General features: G+C 38.4%; 1 protein-coding gene across 2 annotated transcripts in view; it reads right to left on the bottom strand.

Annotated features, from left to right (window-relative positions):
• The window catches only part of TNNI3K (TNNI3 interacting kinase), a 267,960-nt gene that overhangs the window by 33,620 nt on the left and 208,778 nt on the right, over window positions 1–25,562 (bottom strand). For both annotated transcript variants that reach the window (XM_019743776.2, XM_074334949.1), the window contains 2 exons: window positions 19,267–19,326; window positions 16,118–16,287 (listed from right to left, as the gene is read on the bottom strand). In XM_019743776.2, coding sequence (XP_019599335.1) covers window positions 16,118–16,287; window positions 19,267–19,326 — 230 coding nt within the window. The remainder of the gene's footprint in view (window positions 1–16,117; window positions 16,288–19,266; window positions 19,327–25,562) is intronic.

Raw genomic sequence — 25,562 nt, 5'->3', positions numbered from 1 at the left:
AGATAATTAATAATGCGTTGAGTAGGCAAGGAAGAACATGATCTCTCACCCTTCCCACTTCCTGTTCCTTATCCTGACACCATCTTGAGGAGAGACAAATCTGATGGCCCTGAAAGCTTTTCTCGTTCCCCTTTCAATAGCATAGGAAAGGGCTGGCTCGCTAAATCCAAGATACCAGAGGTCACCTCCAGAGACTTCTGCTTCCTTACAAAGCCATTTCTCAGTCTGGGGGGAAAGTGTCATCATCAAACAGTCATCTAGATGTTCTCTGTTCCGTTTTTCTTTTAAATATATAGAAAGTAAAAGCATAGAATTCTCCTATAGAGTAGACCATTCCGAGGAATAATACGAGCTTAGAGACTTGTGTGCAGTTGGATAATTATCTATTTATAACTCTCTTCCATAAACCCTGTTTAAATTTACACCAGCTGCTGCTAATGAGTCCATGCCCCATCAGCTTTCCTTATCTTTCATTCTATGTTTTCAGTGTCTTTCCTCTGTAGTATGGATTCATTGCCTGGCAATTCATAGCAAATGTTCTTCTTCCTCCCCAAATTCAATGTCCTTTCCAGAGAAGGACAAGTGAATGATTAGCTGGACACATCTCCCTAGATAGCAGGCCAATCTCTGTGGCCTATCTCTGCCCACAATCAGTAATACCTCCTTCTGTGTTTACAGGACTCGAGAGTCATGTGCCCATTGTTAGATGTATCAAATTGTATTACAAACACATTATGGTCTATTATTCATTCTAGACTACTTAATGGGTGGAAAGATTATACTATGTATTCTTCTTGACATCTCCAGGTCTCTAGTAAACTCCTGGCACAATGTAGGCACTCTATAAATGTTTATTAGACTTACTAAGAGAGGGAGAAAACAACAACAACAACAACAACAAATGCTGCTTCAATTTTCAACGTTGGGTATCCAAAGTCACTTGCATTCCTAAGTCTCAGAGCTCATGTGCCTGGTTGACTAGCTCATGTGACACTAAATTAAAGTGCCATGTTGGTAGAGAATGCCAACATGGCTGAAACAAGTACTTTTTAAATCTGACCACAGAACTGTGTTTTTTCATGTCTTTGGTGTCAATGAACCCTAACGTGAAGCAAAAAAAGATATTTTGGAGTCAAAATATTTTCATTTATTGAGTCATTCATTCATTCAGTCACTCAATATACATAAATCTACCACTTATGATGTGACAAGCATTGTGATAAATATTCAGAATACAAAGACACAAGACAGAAGACCTCAAGGAGTATATACTGTGTGTTGTGTGTGTGTGTGTGTGTGTATGTAGGGGGTCAGTTGACATAATTATAATGATTATAACATAGTTTCCATATTCTGATATTTTGGGCACAGGATAAGACAGCAATAAACACGATAGGTATCTAACCAGTTGAGGGTATCTAGGAAGACTTCCTAGAGGAGGAGATTTTGATGTTGAACTTGGTCTTAATTGAATCTTTCATGAATTTATGTGCTAAAAAGATGGGGGAGCAGTGAGAAACTTTGAAAACTACTCTTGTCAAGTATCCTACTTACAAGCTTCTTTGGGCCCCATATTTAAAGAACTCTTGGAGGGTGCTTGCTTTGAAAAGTTCATAATGGATAGTATGGGGATTTTGCAACCAGAGCACTTTATGACATCTGTAACTAAATTAAGATAATGATTTATTCAACATTTCTTTCAACATATTTTCTGTAGTGTAATGTACTACTATGCCAGTTGGTATTGCAGGTATAAAATTATTTCACATGAGTGGGTCTCTCCCTCAAGGAACATACACAACATAGACATGATATTAAGTAAAAAGTGAGTAAACTAAAATAAATAAAACTTTTCTTAGGAGAGAAATCTTTCCATCAAGTGTAAAGATGGGATTAGGAATGTTTACAGGGAGCATTGATACAACATTGGAGGAGAGGTAAGATCTAGAAATATAGAGATAAGAGAGACAACATTCTAAATATACTTGAGCTAGAAGGGGGAAGATTCCATGGTGACTGGCAAGTCCCATGCTTCTTAAATTTTAATGCACATTCACACCAGTTAAAATATTGTTAAAATGCAGATTGTGGTTCAGTAGGTCCATGTGGAGTCCCAGAGTCTGAGTTTTTAATAAGTTCCTCGGTGATGCTGAAGCTTAAGTAGCCAGGATGCAGTTCGCATGCGTCAGTGTGGATGGGACTCTGAAACCCAGGGCAGGAAGGGACTTGCCCAAGTGACATGGCTGATTAGCAGGAGAGCAGCTCCCTGTCTCACAGGACAGCAGCTCAGCAAGCGATGAAAAGATCACGGGCTTTGGAGTCAGGCTGGTTTAGGCTCAACCTTGACACTGCAGTTTACTAGTTGCCAAGCTTTGGGCAGGTCAATTATCCTTCTGTGCTCCAGTTTTCTCATTTGTGGGATATTGATAAATAAATCCTACTGTGCAGGAGAGTTGTGATAAGTCAATGATATGACTGGAATACAAAAAAATGTACAATAGTGTCTAGAACATAGCGAGTGATAAAAACATGTGACGTGTCTTTTTTTTTTTCTTTGTTGGCTACGTTAATATTACCATCAGTGCATGTGGTCTTAATCATATCTCCTCTAGGGCCTAGGCTGTGTTAGCATCCAGGGGGCAAATAACACTGGCTGGGAAATAGGTGCCTGATTAAGGCCAAAAAAGAGGATTTCATTTTTTTCTGTCTCTTTGGAAGAGGATGCAGGTAGGTAAACGTACATCTACTAGTGATTTTTTGGTACTTCTTTGCAACTGAGGCCTTTAAAACATCTGCTCCTTAGTAGAAAATGCTCAGATAATAGTGTAAATATCACTCCATTTTGGGTAATTCAGGGATTATTATTTCCTGGGTCCACAATTTTTTTCAGGTTGAATTAGCTGCTTACCTAAATATCAAGAAAAACTCAATCTCATAGTTTCCAAGGAGATAATAAGAAATAAGAACTTGTGAAATGCCTTCTTTAACAGGAAACTTCTTGTTTCAAATACTGGCAAACAAAAGGAAGGATGTTGCCATTTTTGCATTATATAAGGGTTAGATGGAGTCCACATGGGAGGTAATAAAGGTGAAAAGAAGCAAAAAAAATCTAGGAGGAATTAAACCTGTTAAACAGTGCAGCGCCATTGTAAGAGCTGCTTCAGAAACCTATTTAGAAATCATTGCTCTTGTATCTGAATCATTACAGAGACACCAGCCTCACCCACTTCTTATTACTTCAAACATAGCAACAGTTGCCATGCTAGCAAGAGATTCGCAGCAGTAACACTTGAGTCAGGAGGGAGCAGGGCGGAGCCAGAACTGGAGTCAGGCAGCTGAACAGCACACTGTGCTGCCTGTACAGATTTAATTAGGCTGGTTATTCTTTTTGGTCCCTGTGCTGTGTCCTGTCAGATGTTTCAGTGGAGGAGAAACAGTCTCAAAAGCAGCATTTTCGGACCAAGTCTTACTTTTAGTGGTACACAGTGAATGTCAGCGCCAAAGGCAGGATCTGTGTGCTTTGATGTACACAAGTGTGGGGCTGGGCTCTTGTTTTGGTTATGAATGAAGAAAGGGCCAGGGTTTCTCTTCATTTCCAGCAATGAGAAACTCATGAAACTGCTTTCTCATCATTAGAAAGTTAGGCTATTCGTTGTCCCAATATGTCATTTCATCTAATTGAAAATGGAGAAATCTGTCACCATTTATTTAGCAGTTTGCCTCTGGCGAATCTTTGCAGGTTCTCTTCACTGTGGCTGGAATTAGTTAATTAGTATTACAAAACACTTGAAGAGGGAAGTGCACCCTGGCTGGCCTTTTGGGTTACAAGGGAGCCCATTTTAGGTTGCTAACAAGCATTACTGAAGGATGGAAAAAAACACAAAATTATATCATTAGAGTCGCTGTGGCGAGAGCTGCATCGCATTCTCTCTCTCAGGTGCATATGTTGTAACCTAAATATGTCACTCACTCACTCTTTTCATGCAAATCCTTTCTGCTAGACAATAAATCCAGGTCCTTAAAGCTTTTAAAAAGGTGCCGCTTTTACACATGTAGGGCTCTTCTCAGATCTTCACTTTTGTTAATTTCCCATTTTTCATCACTTCCTCTCCTGAACAGAGTATTTTGTTTGATGTTCTTTCTTTTACATTTTTCATGAAGAAAGCCTGTTTCAAACTAAGGTTGGTTTTAAAAGTCAAGGAACGGAAAGAAAGGATTGTTATTTTTCACATGCTCCTAACTTTAAGGCTGAATGCCTTTGTTCAGTGTGAAATCTCCAAGCCTCTCTTCTCACTATGGCAGTCAGAGGGGCTGGAGGTCCCGAGCGTGATTTTTCAACTGATTGCTAGGTGGTGCTAGAGAGTAAGGCAACTAGAAAAGAGCCACCAACACAATTGCTTTAGGTCCACATCAGCGGAAAGGGAGTTCTTATAGAGAGCCCTAGCTCAATTCAGCACAGATCATTTCCAATTCTGATTATATCTAGGATAGCAGCAGCATGAGAAGCAGAATGCACTAACAATCAACTGATAGTCTTCCTTTCACTTTTTGTGTGTATGTGCATATGGGGATTGTTCACTTATTTCACTGTAGTGCACCTAGGGCTGTGGTACAGAGGTTTTATGTAAATATAAATAGATGGCTATGTTTTTGTTTTTGTTTTTTCCCCCTTTGGTCCTTCTTGAAAATAGTCTTAACTTCCTGCAAGATCCTGTTCCACTATCTTTAATTTCCCCTCCTTATTAGATAACATTCCGGGACCTAATGAGCAGGTGTACCAAATATTTGCACACCCTTACATCAATGTGAATAGCTAGATATTTTCTCTCTCAACCCCATACCCCATGACATTAAGCAATTTTCTGCTTTTGTTCATTAGAAAACATTATGGGCAACTTAAGAAAACTTGAGCTTAAAAAGAAAGAAGAGGCAACTTATAGGCATCATAGCACTTGCTTAGATTCTAGCTGCTCTTTTGGCTTTTATATTTTTCCAGTGCAAACACTTAATGAGCTTGATAACTGATCTTCAGTAAGTGAGTGTCACAAAAATATTATGTTCCACAGGAGATAACTATCCTAGAGAAAGAGTTGTCTTATCCCTAGATTAGGCAAGTAATGTCTTACTCTCTTCATTATACAAACAATGTGAGCAAGGCCAATATAACTTAAGTCAAGTGAGTTAGTAAGGCAACACTTTCTTCTATCAGCTCAGAAGACACTACTGAAGTGAGAGTCAGATACCTAGGAGATTCTTTGATACAAACTGAGGTCTTTTATAAATTCTATAGGCATCAGATTTTAAATCAAGCATCTTTTAGTAAGTAAAGAAACAGCTTAGAAAACCAAAGATGCTGTCTTATTATTGTGTCCTTAAATTTATGAATCTTAAAATTATTTCTATGTAAAATCAGCTGAAAGATTCTGGGCTTTCATTATGTTTACAAGTGAGCAAGGCAAGTATTACTCTTCATTTCTAGGATTGAAAAACTCATGAAACCCTCATCATTAGGTAGTCAGGCTATTTGTTGCCCCAAAATGTCAGCTAAAAGATTCTTTTAAAAACATGCAGTGAGGGCTGGCCCAGTGGCTCAGGCGGTTAGAGCTCCATACTCCTAACTCCAAACGCTGCCGGTTCGATTCCCACATGGGCCAGTGGGCTCTTAACCACAAGGCTGCCAGTTCGATTCCTCGAGACCCGCAAGTGGGCAGCGCCCCCTGCAACTAAACTTGAACACGGCACCTTGAGCTGAGCTGCCACTGAGCTCCCGGATGGCTCAGTTGATTGGAGTATGTCCTCTCAACCACAAGGTTGCCAGTTTGACTCCCACAAGGGATGGTGGGCTGAGCTGCGTGCAACTAAAAAACAGCAACTGGACCTGGAGCTGAGCTGTGCCCTCCACAACTAAGATTGAAAGAACAACAACTTGACTTGGAAAAAAGTCCTGGAAGTACACACTGTTCCCCAATAAAGTCCTGTTCCCATTCCCCCAATAAAATCTTAAAAAAACAACAACAAAAAACAAACAAACAAAAAACATGCAGTGAATGTAACTGATGACTGTAGTAGAGAATATATTTATGAGGCATTGAAAAAAAGTCTAATTTTACAATGTATTTAATAAAGAAATCATACTAAAGTAGAGTTATCCACAAAACTAATCCCAAGTGTCTAAAGAGAAAGAGTTTGTTCTTTTATATGTTCTAATTGGTTTTTGCAGTTTTCAAAATGTGGCCAGGGAGTCAGGCTGGTTTCCAGGGACATGATTAAAGAAGACAGAGAGGGCAGGATTAGGTCTTGGCGTGCGGGTGAATGAGGCAGGAGATGGGGAGTTTGTTGTGTTCAGGTTAAGTCTACATCAGTGCAGGCAGCTGATTATAAAGATCTGTTGTGAGCAGGCATAGGCTTAGATAACCGGGCCAGCGTCAGAGGTCGTCAGAGTGAGAAGGGAAGATTTCTGTGCAAGCTGCCTTGGCATAGACTGAGGGTGCACTGTGTTCCACCGGATCTGGCAGAGCTTTAGAGGGAGAAAGGTCAGCACTCTGGATAGCTCCCTGTGGATTCTCCTCAAAGCCAAGACCAGAGGCTAGAAGTTTCTGCTGCTTAAAGATGGTTCAAACATGTTGGTCAAGCTTAGTCTCTAGAGACAGCATGGTATAATGAAAACACTACCTGACAGGCCCAGATTCAACTGTTAACCACCATTTTGCAATTACATAGTTTCAAATAAATTAAATTGAGTCTCAGATTTTTTTCCCCCCTGAAAAATAGAAATCATGATTCCTACTTAATAAGATTCTGTGAGGATTAAATGGTATGTTTGTGAGGACCTGTCATGATCATTCACTTATTTCACAAATGGGCAGTTAGCACCTACCATATGCCAGACACTGGTCTAAGTATTTGAGAGACAGCATCACAGAGGAGAGGAAAAATTTATGCTCTCATGATGTTTACAATTTAGTGTAGACACCAATAAAAAAGTAAATGACTGGCTAAAACTATAATTCCAGGTGGATGTAAGTGCTATAAAGACGCTCTCTTATTGATTCTTGTTGGTCTAAAGCTTTAATTTTATTGGACCACATCGAAGAAACACAGCCTGGGCCCAAGTAAGGTGGAAGGTCAGATAAGAAATACTGGTATAAATCCCAGCATAAACCTAAAATCCTCAAACAACAGCCTCAGGGTGATCCAGGAAAAATTAAATCCACTCTATATAGGGAGATGCAGAGAGTAAGTGCCCTCCCTATTTCATCCTCGGCTCCAGGTAAGGTGAGAAAAATAAGAAATGAAATATATACTCTGGGAAGTTTCATTCACAAACCCACACAGATACAGTTTTAGAACAAAAAATATTAACAACATATTTAAAAAAAAATAAACATATCCAAGCTGAAGTTTCAAAGTGGTCCTGAGGGGTTAGTGTCCCTAAATAATCAGCAAAAGCAAAATCATATCATTTGTGAAGTCCCCTACACCAACCAATGCCAAAAAAATTGCCAGAGATACAGTGCTAAGGAACAATAGCTCAAAACAGGAACAAAAATCTCTGAATACATGATGAAACCAAGAGCAAGAATTAGCAGAAACAAGAAACTACATGATTAAACCTACAAAGACTGTGCAGATTAGAAATGTCATTCAGATACAGAATATAAAATAAATACATTTGAATAAAGAAAAAGAATCAATTAAAAGTATGTGGAAGAAAAAAAACCCTCAAAACTGTCTAATCAAATTGCAAAAAAAAATTAAACTTCTAGAAATGGAATAGAAATTAGAAATGACTTGAAATAGAAATGCAAAAAACAGAACAACATATTAGATCTAGCTGAGAGAATATATGAACTGGAAGACACATTTGAAGAAATTACCAGAAAGCAGCATAGAGAAAGTAAAAGGTAGGAAATGTATATAAAAGAAAAAAGGATTGAGAAATTTGGAAAATAGTGAGAAAATCTGAAAGACTTCTCGAGTTCCAGAGAGAAGAAAGAACATAGGTAAAGAAATATTAGAAAAGGTAGTGGCTGAAAATTATCCAGAAAGTATGAAAGATGCCAATCCTCAGATTCTGTACCCCTGATAAATTCAAAGCAAGAGAAGTACATTAAATTCATAACTATGCACACAGAGTTAAATGTGGGATACCAAAGACATTGGTATCCTTAACAGCAACAAGTCAGAAACATGTGGAATGCATCAGGAAGATACAATGGAAAAGTAATTAAACACCTCAGATCCCATTTCCACTAAAATATCTTCAAGAAAGAGGGATAATACATGTATTTTCAGATGTTTACTTCCAACAGAGTTATGTGCAAGGAATTTTTAAAGATGCATTTGAGGAAAAGGAAAGTGATCTAGGAAGAGGTGTGAAATGTAAGCATACTTAACAATGAAACAGTAAATATTGGTATGCCTAAAGAAACCCTAGCTCTATAAAACAATAATATCTGTGGAATTAAAAGCTCATGATGAAACTAAAGTAAAGTCAGAAATATATAATTCAGGAGGGAATGATTTGCAACTAAAATGCAGTGAGATCTCTTTTGTTTGGAAGTAGGACAAATATACTAAATATAGAATTTGTTAAGTTATGTATTGAAGTTTCTAGGGTAACCACTAAATAATAGAAAAACAGAGAGCATATTCAAATAATCCAAAGGAAAACAAGAAAACAAACAAACAAACCAACAAACAAAAAACAAACAACTGGAGAGAATTAAATAATAGGGTAGCATGAATTCCAATTATTTCAGCAATCACAATGAATGTAACAATCAATATGACAAGGGGTGTATAAGAACCTCACAGAGAACATCAAAGTCTAACTAAAAGATATTAAGGAACATCTATACAAAAATGTACTTTCTGTACAAACAAATACAAAAATGGACTATGTTCATGGGAAGAGGGATCCAATATTATAAAGATGTCACATCTTCCTATATTGACCTGTAGGTTTAAAATATCTATAAACAAACTCTTATTTTTTGTGTGTATAAAGTGCAAGTTGGTTATAACATTTATACAGACAAGTAAAAATCCATGACTAATCAAGAATAGCCAAGATGAGACATACCCCACTAGATAGTAAGACTTTTTGTAACGATATCATAATTTAAATTGTACCATACTGACACAAGGATAAAGAAATATCACAATGGAACAGAATAGAAAAACTGAAAACAGACCTGTCTAAGTGTAGATCCTTGATATATGAAAGAACTACTATTATAGATCAGTTGGGAAAGGGATGCCTATTCTTTATAGGAAAGAAGAAAAAGAAAATTCATGATCATTATTTTATGTTTGTTCATCCTGCTCTCTGGACCTAAACTACGTATCCATCATCTCCTCAATGAAACCTGTCCTGACTATCTCAACTCAAAGCAACCTCTCCTCCTTTAAACACACTGGGAATGAATGTGTCAGTCACTTCCCTCCTCATACATTTCAGATACCCACATTTTGTCCTTTATTAAAAGAAATAGGTGAACATTTAATGCCCTAATGGTAAGGGAGTACAGTGGAAAGAAGTTTGAGTTATCTGGTGGTTCATTAATTTGGGGTAAAAATGGATTTGACCTTGACAGGAAGGTAGGAGTCAAAATCTCTAACTGCCAGAGGTTTACCCACTTAAAATGTAGAAATATAAAGCACGGCATTCATAGTCCAACTAATGATTCCCCTAATTTATTATAAATAACATTTGTTCACATTTACCACATACAGTTAAATTATAAATGAGATATTGTAGGCATCGGAATAGAAACAAAAGAGAAGAAAATGTCTGTCCTTAAATTATTTATGAGCTAATGTGGAATAAAAAAATAAATACTGTAATATAAGACAAAACAATGTCTGAATGTCGTGCATAAAGTGGCACAAAGTGCTGTGATATGACATGGGAGAGGATGGTGTGGCCCCACAAAAGGCTCCCTCATGACACAGTGATTAAGCTGAGTGAGATATTACTGAAGGATGATTAATATTTTGACAGGAATGGGAGGAGTATCAAGGTGAAACATTGGAATACAGGGAGAGGTTGACAGTAGGTAAAACATAGGGTGTGTCTGGAAAATAGCATAACTTCTAGTTTGTCTATCATGTGCATTGTCACCAGGAATATTATTGTTATTTTGTGCAGGATAATTCTTTTATTTTGTGGGATTGTCCAAAACACTGTAGGAAGTTCAACACTCTGGCCCCAGCCCACTAAACATCAGTAGCACCTCCCTAGTCATTGGGGACTACCAAAAAAATGGCTCATGCAGTTTCAAAAATCCTAGAATGCATTCGAGAAGAGGAGTGACAGTATTACTCTCATCTAGAACCAGTGGAACATTATGACGTTCAGTGGGAATTAAAACTGGAAATGTGCATTGTCGACCATTTTGGATTCCAGGATGACATAATTTCACTTAATCTTAGGGGCAGTGGAGAAGTATTGCTGGTTTTAAAGTAGGATCATGATATAGTACTTGGGGTACTACGGAAGTGAGATTACACTGATAGTTGTGTGTTAAGTGGATTAGGGCTTGGGGAGACTGGAAGGAGAGAGAAGTTAAAGACTGTACACAAAGGAAGCACATCAGTCAAGGTTGGCATATCTGGGGGTTAACTGTGCGTGCATGTGTGTATGTACGTGTGTATAACCTGTGTGAGAGGGAGGGAGGGAGAAAAGGAGGGGGAGAGGCGGAGAGAGAGTGTGGGAGCCATGGATTATATGAAATCACGAGCAAACTCATGAAGAAGAGAGAAGCACGCTGGGAGGAGTGTAAAGTGGTCATGAGCAGCATGCTTGAACTGCTGACTGCGGTGAGCTGGCAAAAGAAATAGACTCAGGTGAAGAAGGGAGTGGAAGAAAAGAGAACATTTAAGGAGGCTGAGGGGAGTTTCAGTACAAAGAAGCACACAGGAGAGGTGGTATTAAAAGGGGAGTATGTGACCTTGGGTGATAAGGCGGAGACCCTACTGGGTTTACGTGATAAACACCCTGCTCTAAACAGCAAATAGACAAGATCCCCTCATCGCTGTCTTTCCTTCATTCCTTCCAGGAACATCCGTTTTATGGTGCTGTCATCTTACACAATGGCTGTGTTCCGACAAAACCATGTGAAATCAAACTTTTATAACTTACACTCAACTTTTTAAGTTGAATTTCATTTTAAGTGCACTGGACAAGGTTTCTATTTAAAGGGACACTTTGATGAGTCCTTTTGTAATGTGAGAAATTAATTCCAAATGTATCTGTTTTACAGTTCCAATCGCTGGATCTCTGGTTTTCTTCTCCTGGACGGCTAACTAGGTCATAGCATTCTATTCTCAGAGCCCAGCCCCAAACAAACACTAATTGGTTTTCTCATCTGAAAGGTTGTGTATCACTTTGTCATTTCCAAATTTACATGATGTAATCCATGTACAAGATGAGAGATTTCATACCCTGTGGGAGGAGCAAATGCCACATGCTTAGTTTGCTAAATATACCTAGAGACACAAAATATTTTCAAAGAGGCAGAACTTCAGGCATGCCTTCCTCAATCTCAGATTTCATCAGTTTGTGATTTCAGTAGGAATTAGTGAATTCCTATTAACTGTAGAGAAAATATCTGATACAATTTCACACCCTGACATTTATTTTATGCAAGAAAATAATGAACATTAAAAACAAATATGCAAACAAACAGCCCAAATCCCCATCAAATCAAGCATTACAAAACTATAGGCTGTAAACTTCATAACCAAAGTTGAAAAATAAATGCACCATTTTAAAGACATTCGTTGGGAACTCTGAGGCCTGGAATTGGGAACACTTATTAGTCAGGACTATAGGCCAAATCTAGTACCCTTTTTTTAAAAGTATGATGCCAGGCTAAAAATGACAACTTGTGTGATTTTAATGAGTTAATTAGAATGGCTGTCAGATCAGAGGTTACTAGAACATGAAGAGGACTTTTGGGGAAGACCACATAGGACATCAGCCTTTAAAAATGGTCTCCTTCAATCACAGCTGTTGTTTCACCTCTGCTCTCACTTTCCTTTTCTGTTTATCCCATCAGTTGCATCCCCTCCCACAGAGTGACTGGCAGGTTAGCATTATGGCATTCTCTTCTAGTGTGTCTCATACTTGGATGTATACTGGAACCACCTGGAAAATTCAAAAGAGTCTGTCTAATGTCTGGGTGCCACCCCCATGGATTTTGGTTTAATTGGTCCTGAGCACTGGTGCGTATAAAAGCTCCCCAGGGGCTTCTAGTGTGCAGCCAAAGTTGAGAGCCACTGTCAACTGTCAGGCTGTTAAACGCGTGGCCCTGCTGGAGTTAGTCCATTAGCTCCCGCATCCTCGGGCTCTTTGACTTTAAGACCCTATTGATCTCTGGTCTCACTTGCTGTCTTTCATATACACAAGCTGCAAAAGCAGGCTTGGGGGGAGCTGCTGAATTCTTTCCCTGACCGACTTCCAGAAGAAATTGGAAGAAGTCTAGCAGATACGCTTGGCAAAATGTATCAAGCTTCTGAAAAGTGTCACCTCCTGTGCCAGAGAAATTCAGAAAGCATAGGAGAGTCCTGCGTGAGAATTCCAACTCTGCCTCCATAAACTTAGGAAAACTGCTTATCCTTCCTGAACCTGTTTCCTTGTCTATAAAAATTGGAATAACCACTTCCTCAGGCTTACTTAGATGACTCTTCAAAGTGTTTAAAATAGTGCCCAGCGTACAGCAGACACTTAGTAGTGATAGCTACTTAAATGGAAAGAATAGAGAAAGTAGTTAAAGCGTATTTACTGATTATGCTCCAAATTAATAATAATGATGATTTATGGAGCCAATTTATCCAATTCTTTATGAAACAAATATTTATTACATATTGACTTTATGCCAACCACGCTGCTAGATACTATGGATACAGTCATGAATAAAACAGACATGATTCTTCTTTTGGTGCATCTTACAGCTTAGCTAAATGCTTCGACTGTTTCTGGAGTTGATTTGAAGCAGTCCAAAAAGACTGACCTTGCTAGAGGGATGATACAACAAAGGAACTGACCTTCGACACACCCTCCCAGCAAACCGTCAGGTCAGGATAACTAGTTTGTTAAGAGAAATCCGAATCAAGGAGACAGACAGACGCTTATCAGAATTCTACAACACTTGTGAAGGGATAGAAGCGTATAAAAAACCTTATGAGAGTATCAAAGGGAGCATCTGAAAACACCTCATGGGTGTTTCCCACCCCATTCAGGCAGTTTTATGAGCGGTGGTTGCCTTCCTGGATTCTGGAACGCCAGAGAAGCTGTGTGCCCTTCAGCCCCACCTCACCTAATTGGAAGTGCCTGGGTGCCTCCCAGGCTGTGTAGCTATCTACATACTGTATGCTGGGAGACATTACAGGACCTTGTATCCTTTGCTTGAGTCTGCTGGCATCTTTCAATCAATCACTGACTCCTGTGACAACACTGTCTCTCCCAATAACAATCCTAAGAGCTGGTGGGTAACTTGCCCACAGTCATTGTCATTGGGCTGGTAAATGGCAAAGCCAAGACTGACCCTCAGAGACGTCTGACTCCACAGCTCATCCGCTTAACCTCTACCTCAAGTGGACAAACCTCAGGTGACAGCGCTTCGGAAATGTCAAAACCCGACTGTTCAGAGAATTACTTTTAAAACCACCAGCAAACAAAAAGGAGAACAGCTGGAACTAGAAGACGATATGGGGACTGAACCTAATCTCATCTTAGCCGTTGAGCCCCTTATGAAATTATGTGAGCGTCTGGAATCCAATAAAGGATTGTGTCCGGTGTGCCTGGTTATCAATCAAACCTGCTGATACTGAATTTCATGACATTCCTAGATTAAAGGCTTCATGATTCAGATTCCCGTTCCTCCAGAGCTGCTGCTGAAACTCTTGTTAGACCAGGAATATAATAACTACAGTAAAAAGCCTACAGTGGTAATTTATAGATGGTATCAGATCCTTGCTAACTCCAGAAAATCTTTCCTCACCTTCAAGATAAATATTTTTACTCTGATGATGGAGCATGAGAATGCACATGGCTAACGGCTCACGTGCAAATGCTTTGGAGTTCATGTGGAAGGACAGATTTTAAGCCAGTCTTTTCCGATTTTCCATGGGATATAGTGCACACTTTCTAAGGTATCTATTGGGCTCAGAGGGATTGTCTTTTCTGCTCCCCACCTAGAACAGGGGCTCCTAGCCACCACGTTTCTATTTATGAAATATGACCCTACTTCAACCACACTTGCTTAAACCAAAGGTGGCCATTTGATCCAAAAGAGCCAATCATATTATCATTTGAGGCAGACTACATTTATTCCTATTTCATTATGCTTTTTATATTGATGCCCTTTGCCATGTGACTTTGCAGTTCCTCCCATTAGAGGTTGAGTGTATTTTCTCTTCTTGTGGATGCCAGACTCAGCTACGTGACTTGCCCATGGAATATCATAGGATGCAACTTGGACAAAGGCTCTAAACATGCGTGTGAAGTTGGGCTTGTCTTCTTGAGTTCCTAGCCTTGGCCCATAAGAACATGCCTCAGGTATGTGCCAGTCCAAAGAGGACGAGAGACAGATGGAGCAGACCTGGATCCAACCTGCAGCTCCTAATCAAGCCCACCTAAAACAGCCCACAGACACATGAGCAAGAAATAAGTACTTACGTTTGTATAGCCTTGAATTTTGGTGTGGGTTTTATATCGAATTATTATGGCAAAAGATGACTGATAGATCTCTCCTTGAAACTGTACAATTAAACCGAGAGACAAAGAGCTTATCTATTTAGAACTGGGGCATGGAAATGGAAGCATGCCAAACTGTTTTTTTCTCTTTTTCTGACTTGCCCCTTTGCTTAAAATTATTTTTGGCTTTTTTTCTCATTGAGGTGAAATTCACATAACATAAAATTAATCATTGTAAAGTAAACAATTCAGTGGCATTTAGTATATTCACAATGTTTTGCAACCGCCACTTCTCATTCCAAAATGTTATCATCACACCAAAATCAAATCCTGTACTCATTAAGCAGTTACTCCCAATTTCCTCTTCCCCTTAGTCCCTGGCAACCACCACTCTAATTTGCTTTTATGGACTTACTTATTGCTATAGACTGAGTTGTGTCCCCCTCTCACCAAATTTATATGTTGGATCCTAACCCTTATGTGACTGTATTAGAGATAGGGCCTCAAATTTGGTGATTAAGGTTAAATGAGATCAGAAGAGGGAAGCCCTGATCTGACAGAATTGGTGACCTTATAAAAAGACAAAAAGATGCCAGAGCTCTCTCTGCCATGTGAGGGCACACTGAGAAGGTGACCCTCTGCAAGTCCCCCCAGAACCCAACATGCTGTCACCCTGATGGTGCCAGCCTCACTATGAAAAAATAAATTTCTATTGTTTAAACCCTCCAGACTATGGTATTTTGTTATGACAGCCCAAAGTGACTAATCCACTTTTCTGGATATTCATATAAATAGGGTCATACAATATGTGACACCTTTGTGTCTGGCTTCTTTCATTTGACATTCCTTTATATGGTTAAACAATATTCTACTTTATGAATATCACTTTATTCATCCGTTGGTGGATATTTGGGTTGCTTCCATCTTTTGGCTACTGTGAATAGTGCTGCTATAAACATTTGAATACAAGCATTTGTTTGAGTATCTGTTTTCAATTCTTTTGGGTATTACCTAGGAGTGGAATTTGGATCATTCGGTAATTCTAGAATGCTGAGCTTTTGGTGTGCAGATCCACAAAGCTATTTCTTGATTCCCACACAAGGAATTCTTGGATTCCATAAGATAACCCCAGAATATTTTCAGTAATTTCCTTTTGCTGCGGTAGCTAGACAATTCTTGCTTAAGCTAGAGTTCACTGCTGTTACTTGAAACTTAGAGAACTTAAACTAATAGATAATGACATTTCTAATTTTGGGTCATAATATTGTAAGAAATGGGCTAAAAAACTCCTCTTTCAATGTTTGCCACAAGGGTGGTAAATCCCCTGTTCATACTAATCAAGTTGGGTGACTATCTTGATGAGATTCTGGACTTAGACTTGACCGTGAGACTGTTGCTTATATTGCCACTTACTTTTGGGACCAGGCAGCATAAGACGTTGTGTTTAGAGCGTATTCCAATTCAAACCGACTCCGTAAAGCTGCCACGTGGCTCCGGCCAGGCCCTCCCCGGTTCACCAGGCAATCAGAAGACGAGGACGGTGAGAGAGACCCGCTGCTGTTACTGGAAGCTGGAGACATCAGCTGAGTGAAGGAGGGGCGGTTTCAATCATTTAATAAACCCATCAGGCTCAAAGGCATAAAATAGATTATGGCTTTAACTTTCTATTCTAGGGTTTCTCATATTTTAACTTCTATTCCTTTTGGCTGACTTCTGGCTTTTTTTCGGCCTCTGATGGCAACATCTGGCTATCTTAATTTACTTTTTTGACCTAGTTCTGTGCTGAGAGCTGGCCTATTAAACTTACGCTCATTTTTCAGAAAACAGAGTAGGCTCAAATCAGATTCATGAAATAGATATTTAGAAGGTTATTATTAATGGTTAAAAGATTCTCTACATTTTTCACTATGGTGCTGAGATTCATGGCAGAGTTCCTTTAAATTGTAGTTTAAAATTATTCCCTTTACATAAAATGGATTTACAGACTTTTCCAAGAATATGTCCATTTTATAAAATGAAGGATGCTGTCATGTCTGGCAAATATGAGGACCAAATAGTGTTGTTGTGAGAGACTTTTTAAAAATAGTTACAAATAGTTAAATATAGCTAGAAAATAGAAGAGTGTGAGGGAAGAAAATGAGAAAGAGAATAGGAAAATAGGAGAGTAGTTTTTTCTTGAATTTTTGACAACCTTGCTATTATGCATTCTACCTAAGCTGAGAACATTAGTGCTTCTGACATTATAATTTCATAAGACCTATAGAGAGTAGACTTTGGTTAAAAAAATACATACATATATATGTAAATTATAGGCTCTTCGTAGTAGCCAAGACATTTCTAAGTAAAACTCTGAGAATCACGTGATGTCAGTGTTGAAATGAACCTTCAAACTCTTCAATGATTGAATCTCTTTAGTGCATCATTTTCAAGTCCGCTAGGCATACTGATGGGGAACCTCCAGTGATGGGGAACTCATTGCCTTCAGATCCGTTCATTTATTTTTAGGACAGCTCTGACCATTAGAAAGGTCTTTCTCAGAATAAGCCAAATCTCTTGCACTTCATTTCCATCTGTTGGCCCATAGAGAACAAGACCAATCCCTTTGCCATATGACGGTTCTTTCGATGTTTAAAAACAGCTGTTGTACTTGTCCTAATTTTCTATTCTCTGGGACAAGCATCCCTGCTTCCTCTAATTGGTTTTCACATACATGATTTTCAATCCGTTCACCATTCTGATCTCTCGTTTCTAAAATCTGTGTCCCATTTTAATTATCCATTTAAAAGGAAATAACTAGGTACTATTGTGTTTGGCCATCTCACAACAGAGAGAAATGATCACATCCTTTATTCTGTAATAAGACAGCTACATCTAATTGTATCTCACAAAGAGCTTATTCTCCAGTAACATTCATGGCTCCTAAACCATATCTCCACCATTTGACATTTTTACTATTGTTTGTGTGTGACATTATATTTATTCCTGTTAGATTTATTCTCGTTAGACATGTCCTATTACTTTATCCTCCAAGATATTTTAGAATCCTGCTTTCAAATATTTACTGTCTCTTTCAACTTTATTATTTCTGTAGATGTGATGAGCAGTGCCCTCTTGACCTTAGTGTAAACTACTGACTAAAAAGAAGCCTTAAGGAACTCTACAATTAAGTCCCTTAGAGCTGGTTCTGGTCCATTAATTAGTGCAACTCAGTCCAGCAAATTGTCTTTGCATATTGTCCATTCATCTTCTCCACTAGAGGAGACTGTGCTAAGAGGCTTGGTTAACATAACAGGACAAGCTCGTTTAGCACATCCTGCCCCTGTCCCTATTTCTGGAATCTACTGTCTGATCTAACTGGCTACATCTCCAGGCTTGGATTGACGTTATTCTGTCAAACACAAAAATTCAAAGTGAGGAAGTACTTGGAACTCAAGCCGTAAAGCCATCTCTCAACATCCAAGGCCTCTGGCAGATGCTCTTGTAGGGGCTGCTGAAGCCCCACCAAACATTCTACTACTTCTCCCCACTTTGTATGTTTCAGGACTGAAGAGAAGGGAAAGGAAATTTTTTTTTTAAGAACTGAATCTTCCTTCTACATAATTCCTCTTTAGAAGTTCCAGTAAAGAGTCAGGAGACAGAACCACTCACTGCAGCTGCAAGTGCAGAGCTGGAACCCATTTCCAATATTCTCGGTTCCAGTGACCTAGTTGAGATTTTTCGTTTGTTTGTTTTAGGAAAGAAAACTTCCTTTGAATACTTCCACTTTGGGATTTAATTGTGCAATCTCAGGCTAATGCTGTTTTCCCCGCTGTTGCCTTTTCCCTTCATATGCACGTGTATATATGTCAGCCGATACGTGTGATGTGCACCCCGTCTCCTCCAGCACTAATTTGCATTTGGACATATAGCACTAGTTTTGAATTAGTGCTCATGTTTTAACTTCCTTGCCTATTTTCAAATGCTATCTCCTGACCAGGTGTATAGAAAATTAAGGCAATTACAGAGAAAATTAAAGCAAACAGTGACTTGAAATTAAGGGAAGGAAATTCCATTAACTTAACTATTAACATATATCACTTTATGTAACACATGTATACTATAAAAGCAAAGCCTCCTAATTCATTTATACACAAATTTTAGCGATAAATTTTCCTCTTCTCATTGAATATAAATGGACAATGGTTTAATATTTTAGTTTATGTTTCACTGTATGCAGGAACTTGTAAATAGAACAAATTGATTTAAATAATTACCTTTTACATATTTGTTATATTTTCAAATTTCTACATATCGATTTTTTTAAGCTGGGTATGGCTATGTCCATTTGCCTGCCGGATTATTGTTGGAAGGGCCCAAATTCACCCTGAATTTGCCTTTGTCCCTACAGAAACAGTCAATTCTGCTCTACCCGAGGAGTTTAATTAATAGGGTAGAAATATGAATGGACTTACGGAGCCTCACACTCATTTTCTTTCCAAAGTACCATTTTCCTGTATTCCCCAACATCCTTGGATATTCAAAAGCTTTTTTTATGGACATATTTTAGAAGCTAAAGTTCTTACCTCAATGTTGCAGAGACACTCTTCTAACTTGGTAACGACTTCAGAAAATTCAGGTCTTCCCTGTAAATAAAAAAAACAACACTTGTTTCCCTAAAGAATAGAAGAGAGGCAACTCTCCCTGGATTTTAAAATTGGGTATTTGCATTTGTAAAGAATGAGATTAACAATAAAGTATAATTTTATTTAAAATGCACTTGTATTGAAGTATTAATTGAATGTTCATTTGCTGTTCCGGGAGGGATGTTGAGTCTCCCTCTGATAAGCGTGTTTTAAGTCAGAATTTGCAACTACATTCAGATAATGAAATGGTGGAAAAGCTTTAATTAGCTTTACATGTTTTTAAATGACAGGTTTTCCCCTTCAAAATGAAAGAATAAAAGTGAATACTAAAAACCATTAACTGTCTCAGTGCCTTATATTATACGTGTCTATAGGAAAAGAAATGTTCAAGCTAATTTTAGAATTTTTGAAAATACCATCTCAGATTCAAAACTAAGATCAATAAAACCTCATGACTACGTCCTATTTTAGGGGTTTAGGAAAAGCTTTTTATCTTTAAAACTGTCATTAAAGACATTGTCCATTATGAACCTCCACGTCTGATGAATTTGATTAAACAAACATTTGTTGTACTCTGATTATATTCCAAGCTTTGTTCTAGTGGCTAGGAATATAAATATGATTATGAATCTATGAAAGAAATTCTTGGAGTTTTTGGAAGTGTTGCTCTCTTTTGAAGAAATTATATGCTTTCTGTTGTCAGATACTAAGGACTACATAATCTATCATTTCTCCTTTTATGAAACTTTCACTGCCAGGAGGTGAATAGCCCAATTTAACATTCAGGTGCAGTAACCAACTAATTTAGATTCTTAGTAGAACAATTTCTCCCTTAATATCTAATCCTCTCCTGAGGACATTGCTTCTCCCAGAGCCCTCTTAAGTGGAAGCGTTTTTTTCTCGCATATTCCTTGTACCTCTAGATTGGTGAGGTGGAAGTGGGGTGAAAGGGGCCTCTGTGTCTTCCTTACTTTCAAACAGTTTCTCCCCTAAAAACCACCAGTGTTTTGAGCTATTCCACCATGTCACTGTCCCTTCCTTACTTTCAAACAGTTTCTCCCCTAAAAACCACCAGTGTTTTGAGCTATTCCACCATGTCCCTCATTCTTTGAAGGTTTTAGTGTCACTGCTCACTGTCACACCCTCTGACACTACTCGTAGTGCTTTTATTATCCATGTAGATAATCATTACAATGGCCGCCGGACCTCTGGGTTCCTTTGTCTCCTCTTTTCCAATGGTCTTATCCTCCATTTTCCCTGAGTCACTTAGCTCCCTGGTCACACCCTAGGCCCTGTTACGAACAATGCCTCCATGCTGGCCATGCTCTCAGTTTCTATCAGAGAATGCTCTGGGCTCTATCTCCTTTCTTTTTAGCTCACTTCTTCTGGAACCCTGACTCCAACAATCTCTGACCACACAAACCATCCTACCACTTAAAAGAACCAAATACACACAAAAGTAGAAGAGAATAATACAATAATCCCCTATGTATATTACTGAGACTTCAAAACATGTTCTTGCTAATATTGTTCTGTCTATCTGTCTGTCTGTCCATCTATCATCTATCTATCTTGCCTGTTTTTTTTGTTTTGTTTTTGTTCATTTTGCCATCTTGTCACTGTCATTTACTCACCCCATTTCCTCCCTTCCTTAGCTTGGATTTCATTGGCAATCATAATCAGTCTCTTCCACACAGCCTCAACTCCCTTGCCCTATCATGTATTTTGTACACTATTGGAAAAATACCAGTCTTGATTAAATCCACCCTGACTGGTCTTCAAAATCATGACTCTCTAACCTCAAGTGGACCCTCAGTACTGCCTAGAGAGCCTGTAACATATCTCTAGCTCACACTCTCTCTCTCTTACACTCCAGATGGCTATTTTGTACCTGCCCCTCTTTCCTCAAACCTCTAGTTCCCATACCACATTGACCACCCACCTATGTCTAACCCACATGATCTGCCTTCATGCCTCTTTCTATAGATAAACTTTGCCTGATTCTGAGGCCAGTTCCTTCACTGTGTACTAGATCTTACTGCTGCTAATCTACTAAAGGACATTGCTTTAACAACAATTCTCCTTTCTATCTTTTTGCATCATTTATGTTCCCTCTCTATTGTTTAATGCCATCAACATACAGACTTACCCTGTTTCCCTGAAAAGAAGACCTAACCGGACAATCAGCTCTAATGTGTCTTTTGGAGCAAAAATTAATATAAGACCCGTTATTATATTATATTATACTACATTATATTATATTAGACCCGGTCTTATATTATAGTAAAATAAGACCAGGTCTTATATTAATTTTTGCTCTAAAAGATGCATTAGAGCTGATTGTCCGGCTAGGTCTTCTTTTCGGGGAAAACCAGTACTATAAATGTTCTCATTTTAAAAACAAATAAACAGCAACAAAATAATACTCTTGACTCCACTTCTTCCTCAAACTACTACTCCATTTCGTTGTTCACCAAAATTGCTCTAAAGACTTGCCTAAATTTGCAGTCTCTTATTCTCCTATTTGTCCTCCACCCCAATCAAGCTTTCTCCGATAACATTCTGCTAAAGCTGCTCTTGTCAGGGACAGAGACCTAGCTCCTCATTGCTCAATTCAATAGTTAAGTCTCAATGCTCATCTTACTTGGCACATCATTAAATACAAATAATAATTCCTTTGTCTCTGGAACATTCTTCAATTGGATTTGAGGTCACTACTTTCTCATTATGTTTCTCCTCTCTCACTTTCTATTTCTTAGTCTCTTCTTTTGGTTTCATTTCTCTTTATCTTTAAATTTTGGACTGTGCTAAGACTTAATTTTTGGTTTTCTTCTTTTCTCTATTTAGAGTTAATTTGTTAAGGATTTAATTCAGTCTCATGGCTTTAAAAAAACAACTCCCAAATGTCTATAGCTAGCCCCGTACTCTCCCTTGAACTCTAAACTCACATATGCAATTTCTTGTATTTATAATCTCTTCCCTGCTTCAGCAAATGGCAACTCCATCCTTTCACTGGCAGAGGCCAAAAACCATAGAATAATCTCCGATTTCCCGCTGTTATACTCTTGCTTCTAATCCACCAGCCTTCATGTTCAGTCAGCCTTCAAATTGTATCCAGAATCAGACTGGAAAAGTAGCATATCTATTGGATCAACCAGCCCCCAGATACCAACTGTAAATTCTGGACAAGATTTAAAAGACAGCTACCTAAAGGCAGTAGAGAGTTAAAAAAAAAGCAGGTAGATTCAGGAAGGAAGTCACTTGGAAGAATGCAAGGGCATGGGGCAAGTTTCCCATCTTTTTTTGTTTATTTGTTTTTAAATTACACCTTTTACCCTGAGGGCAAACCCTATCTGTATTTTAGGGAGAAATTAAAATTCTGATGGACCGCCTACAGATTTCCTTCTTGAAGAACCAGAGGACAGAATTCACAGCAACCAGAGCACATTAGCTATGGTTTTATAACAAATTGTCATAAATTTCGTGGCTTAAAACAACCTCTGAGGCTCAGACGCCTCTTCCAAGCTTACAGGTTATTGGAAGAAATCACTTCCTTGTGGTTGTATGACGCAGCTCCCTGCTTTCTTACCAACTGTGGTTCAGGGGCGACTTTCAGCTTCTAGAGGATGCCCACAGTTCCTTGCCACAGGGCCCCTATGAGAAGTTCATAACGACGTGATTTGTTTCTTTCAGGCTAGCAAGGGTGTGTTTCTCTAACTTCTTCCTCTGTGACCAACTGGAGAAAAAGTCTCTGCTTTTATAAGGCTCATCTGCTAGCAGGTCTACCCACGATAGTCTTCCTTTTGCCATATGGGGAGACATGATTACGGGAGTAATACTTCATCGTGTTCACAGGTCCTGCCCACACCCAAGGGAGGATTAACCTTGGCTCTACACAAGGTGGCAAGAATCTTGAGGCCATCCTAAAAAAGGAGGGGAGATCCTGGAAGAAGAGAGTCTGAGAGAAGGAGCTCCAGGATCTGCGTATAAACTCTGCCTAAATCTTTGGCTGACATCTGAACCACATATACGTGGCACAGGCTCTAAGCAGCCCAGACAGGCCGAAGGAAGTGAACTGAGATCAGATCTTTTGCGCGATGCAGGACATTTTGTTTACTATATTCTAGGAATACAATGATCTAACTCCTGTTCTCTGCCTGTGGAAATCCTGTGCCCTCTTCAAGGCCCAACTCATAAGACACATCTTCTTAAAGTGTGAAAATGATTCCACAAAATAAATTTTCATCTTTACATAGATTCACTTTATTTTTCCTTGGAAACCTTCCTTGTAAATACCTACCTCATAACTAGGTATTTACATGTCTACAGCACTAGCTAGAAAGTGCTTTGAGGGCAAAGCAATGGTTCATTTACTCCTGCATAGTAAGCATGGTCCATTGTGCAGAATAGCTAAGTTGAGCTCATACTTGTGACATTAAAATGCATCATGATAATAAACAGCTATCCAGATTCTGACTATCCCTTGTACAAACCACCATCACCTCTTGCTTGTATTATTATCATTGTCAATGACTGCTTTTGCTGCCCCTGTTCTTTGCCTATGAAAAGTATGTTCCCAACGTGATAGCCAACCCACAAGCTAATGTCATACTCAACAATGAAAAGCTGAAAACTTTTCCTCTCAGATCAGGAACTACAAGGATGCCCACTCTTGTCATGTTTATTCAACATAGCCAGAGCAATGAGGCAAGAAAAAGAAATACAAGGCATCCGTACTGGAAAGCAAGAAGTAAAACAATCACTATTTGTGCATGACATGATATTATATCGAGATAGTTGTAAAGACTCCACTAAAAAACTGTTAGGACTAATAAATTCGGTCAAGTTTCAGGATAAAAAATCAATATACAAAAATTTGCTGTGTTTCTATGCACTAATAATAAACTGTCAGAAAGAGAAAGTAAGAAAATAATCTTATTTACAATTGGATCAAAAAGAAAGAAATACCTAGGAATAAGTTTAAACAAGTAGGTGAAAGACCTGTACACTGAAAACTATAAGACATTGATGAAATAAACTGAAGACACAAAAAATGGAAAGATATTCCATGCCCATGGATTGGAAGAATTAATGTTAAAATAGTCATAATACCCAAAGCAATCTACAAGTTCAATGCATTCTCTGTCAAAATTTCAATGGCATTTCTTACAGCAACAGAACAAAACAATCCTAAAATGTGTATGGAACCACAAAAGACCCCCAACAGTCAAAGCAATCTTGAAAATAAGAACAAAGCTGGAGGCATCACAGTTCCTGATTCCAAACTATGGTATAAAGCTATAGTAACCAACACGGTAGCCAAAATAATCATTTTTAACTTTATGACACAGATCATGTAATACCACTTGCAGAAGCCTCCAACTATTTTCATCTTATTTTGCTAAAAATCCAAAGCCCTTGTATTCATCTCTAAGGCATGCACAGCCTGCCGTTGCTGTTTTCTGACCCTCTTTTCCTCTGTGTATTTGGCTACCATGACATCCTCAGGCCGAGCTTGCCATGCCTCTAGGGACTTTGCACCTTGCTATTCTCTCCCAGGGCCTTCACCTTCTCCAGGTCTTTGTTCAAATGTTACTTTATCCCAGAGATTTTCCTTGTCCACCATATTCAGGGCCCCCAAGCTAATACTGTCTAGCCCCTTTCTTGCTTTATTTACTCCATAGCACTTATTTCCAGATGATTTCATACATAGTTTCATATTCATTTGTGTATTGTTTACATCCCTTCATAGAATGTCCACCCCATGAGGGCAGGGATTTATTGTTGTCCACTACTCTATCCCCAGTGCCTATATAAGGTGTTCAATAGACACTTGTTGAATGAATGATGAAATTAATGATTTCATTTTTATTTATATTTTATTTCATTCTCAAGTGATCTTATTGTATGGGTAGAGATTTTTATTATAATTTGCTTTGAGTTTTCTCTTTTAAGCAATCAGTGAATATATTATAAATGAATGGCCTTTCTTGAACATTAAACTGAAATGGTGTTAATATTTCATTGGAGGGTTAAAAAAGCATCAAAATAATGGTAAAGTTTAGCATTTTACTAAACAGAGCATTTCATTTAACTCTTATAATACTTTTTAATGTAGGCATTTATGACTTCTATTTTAAACATGAAAAGGCAGAAAATAAGAAAAAATAAATAATTTATCTAAGAAGTAGTCAGTAAACAGCAGAGCTGAATTCAAAGGTGCGTAGAGCTTATGA

This window comes from Rhinolophus sinicus, linkage group LG06, assembly GCF_036562045.2.
Source record: "Rhinolophus sinicus isolate RSC01 linkage group LG06, ASM3656204v1, whole genome shotgun sequence".
NCBI classification, from domain to species: domain Eukaryota; kingdom Metazoa; phylum Chordata; class Mammalia; order Chiroptera; family Rhinolophidae; genus Rhinolophus; species Rhinolophus sinicus.
This window is presented reverse-complemented; position numbering and strand designations above follow the sequence as displayed.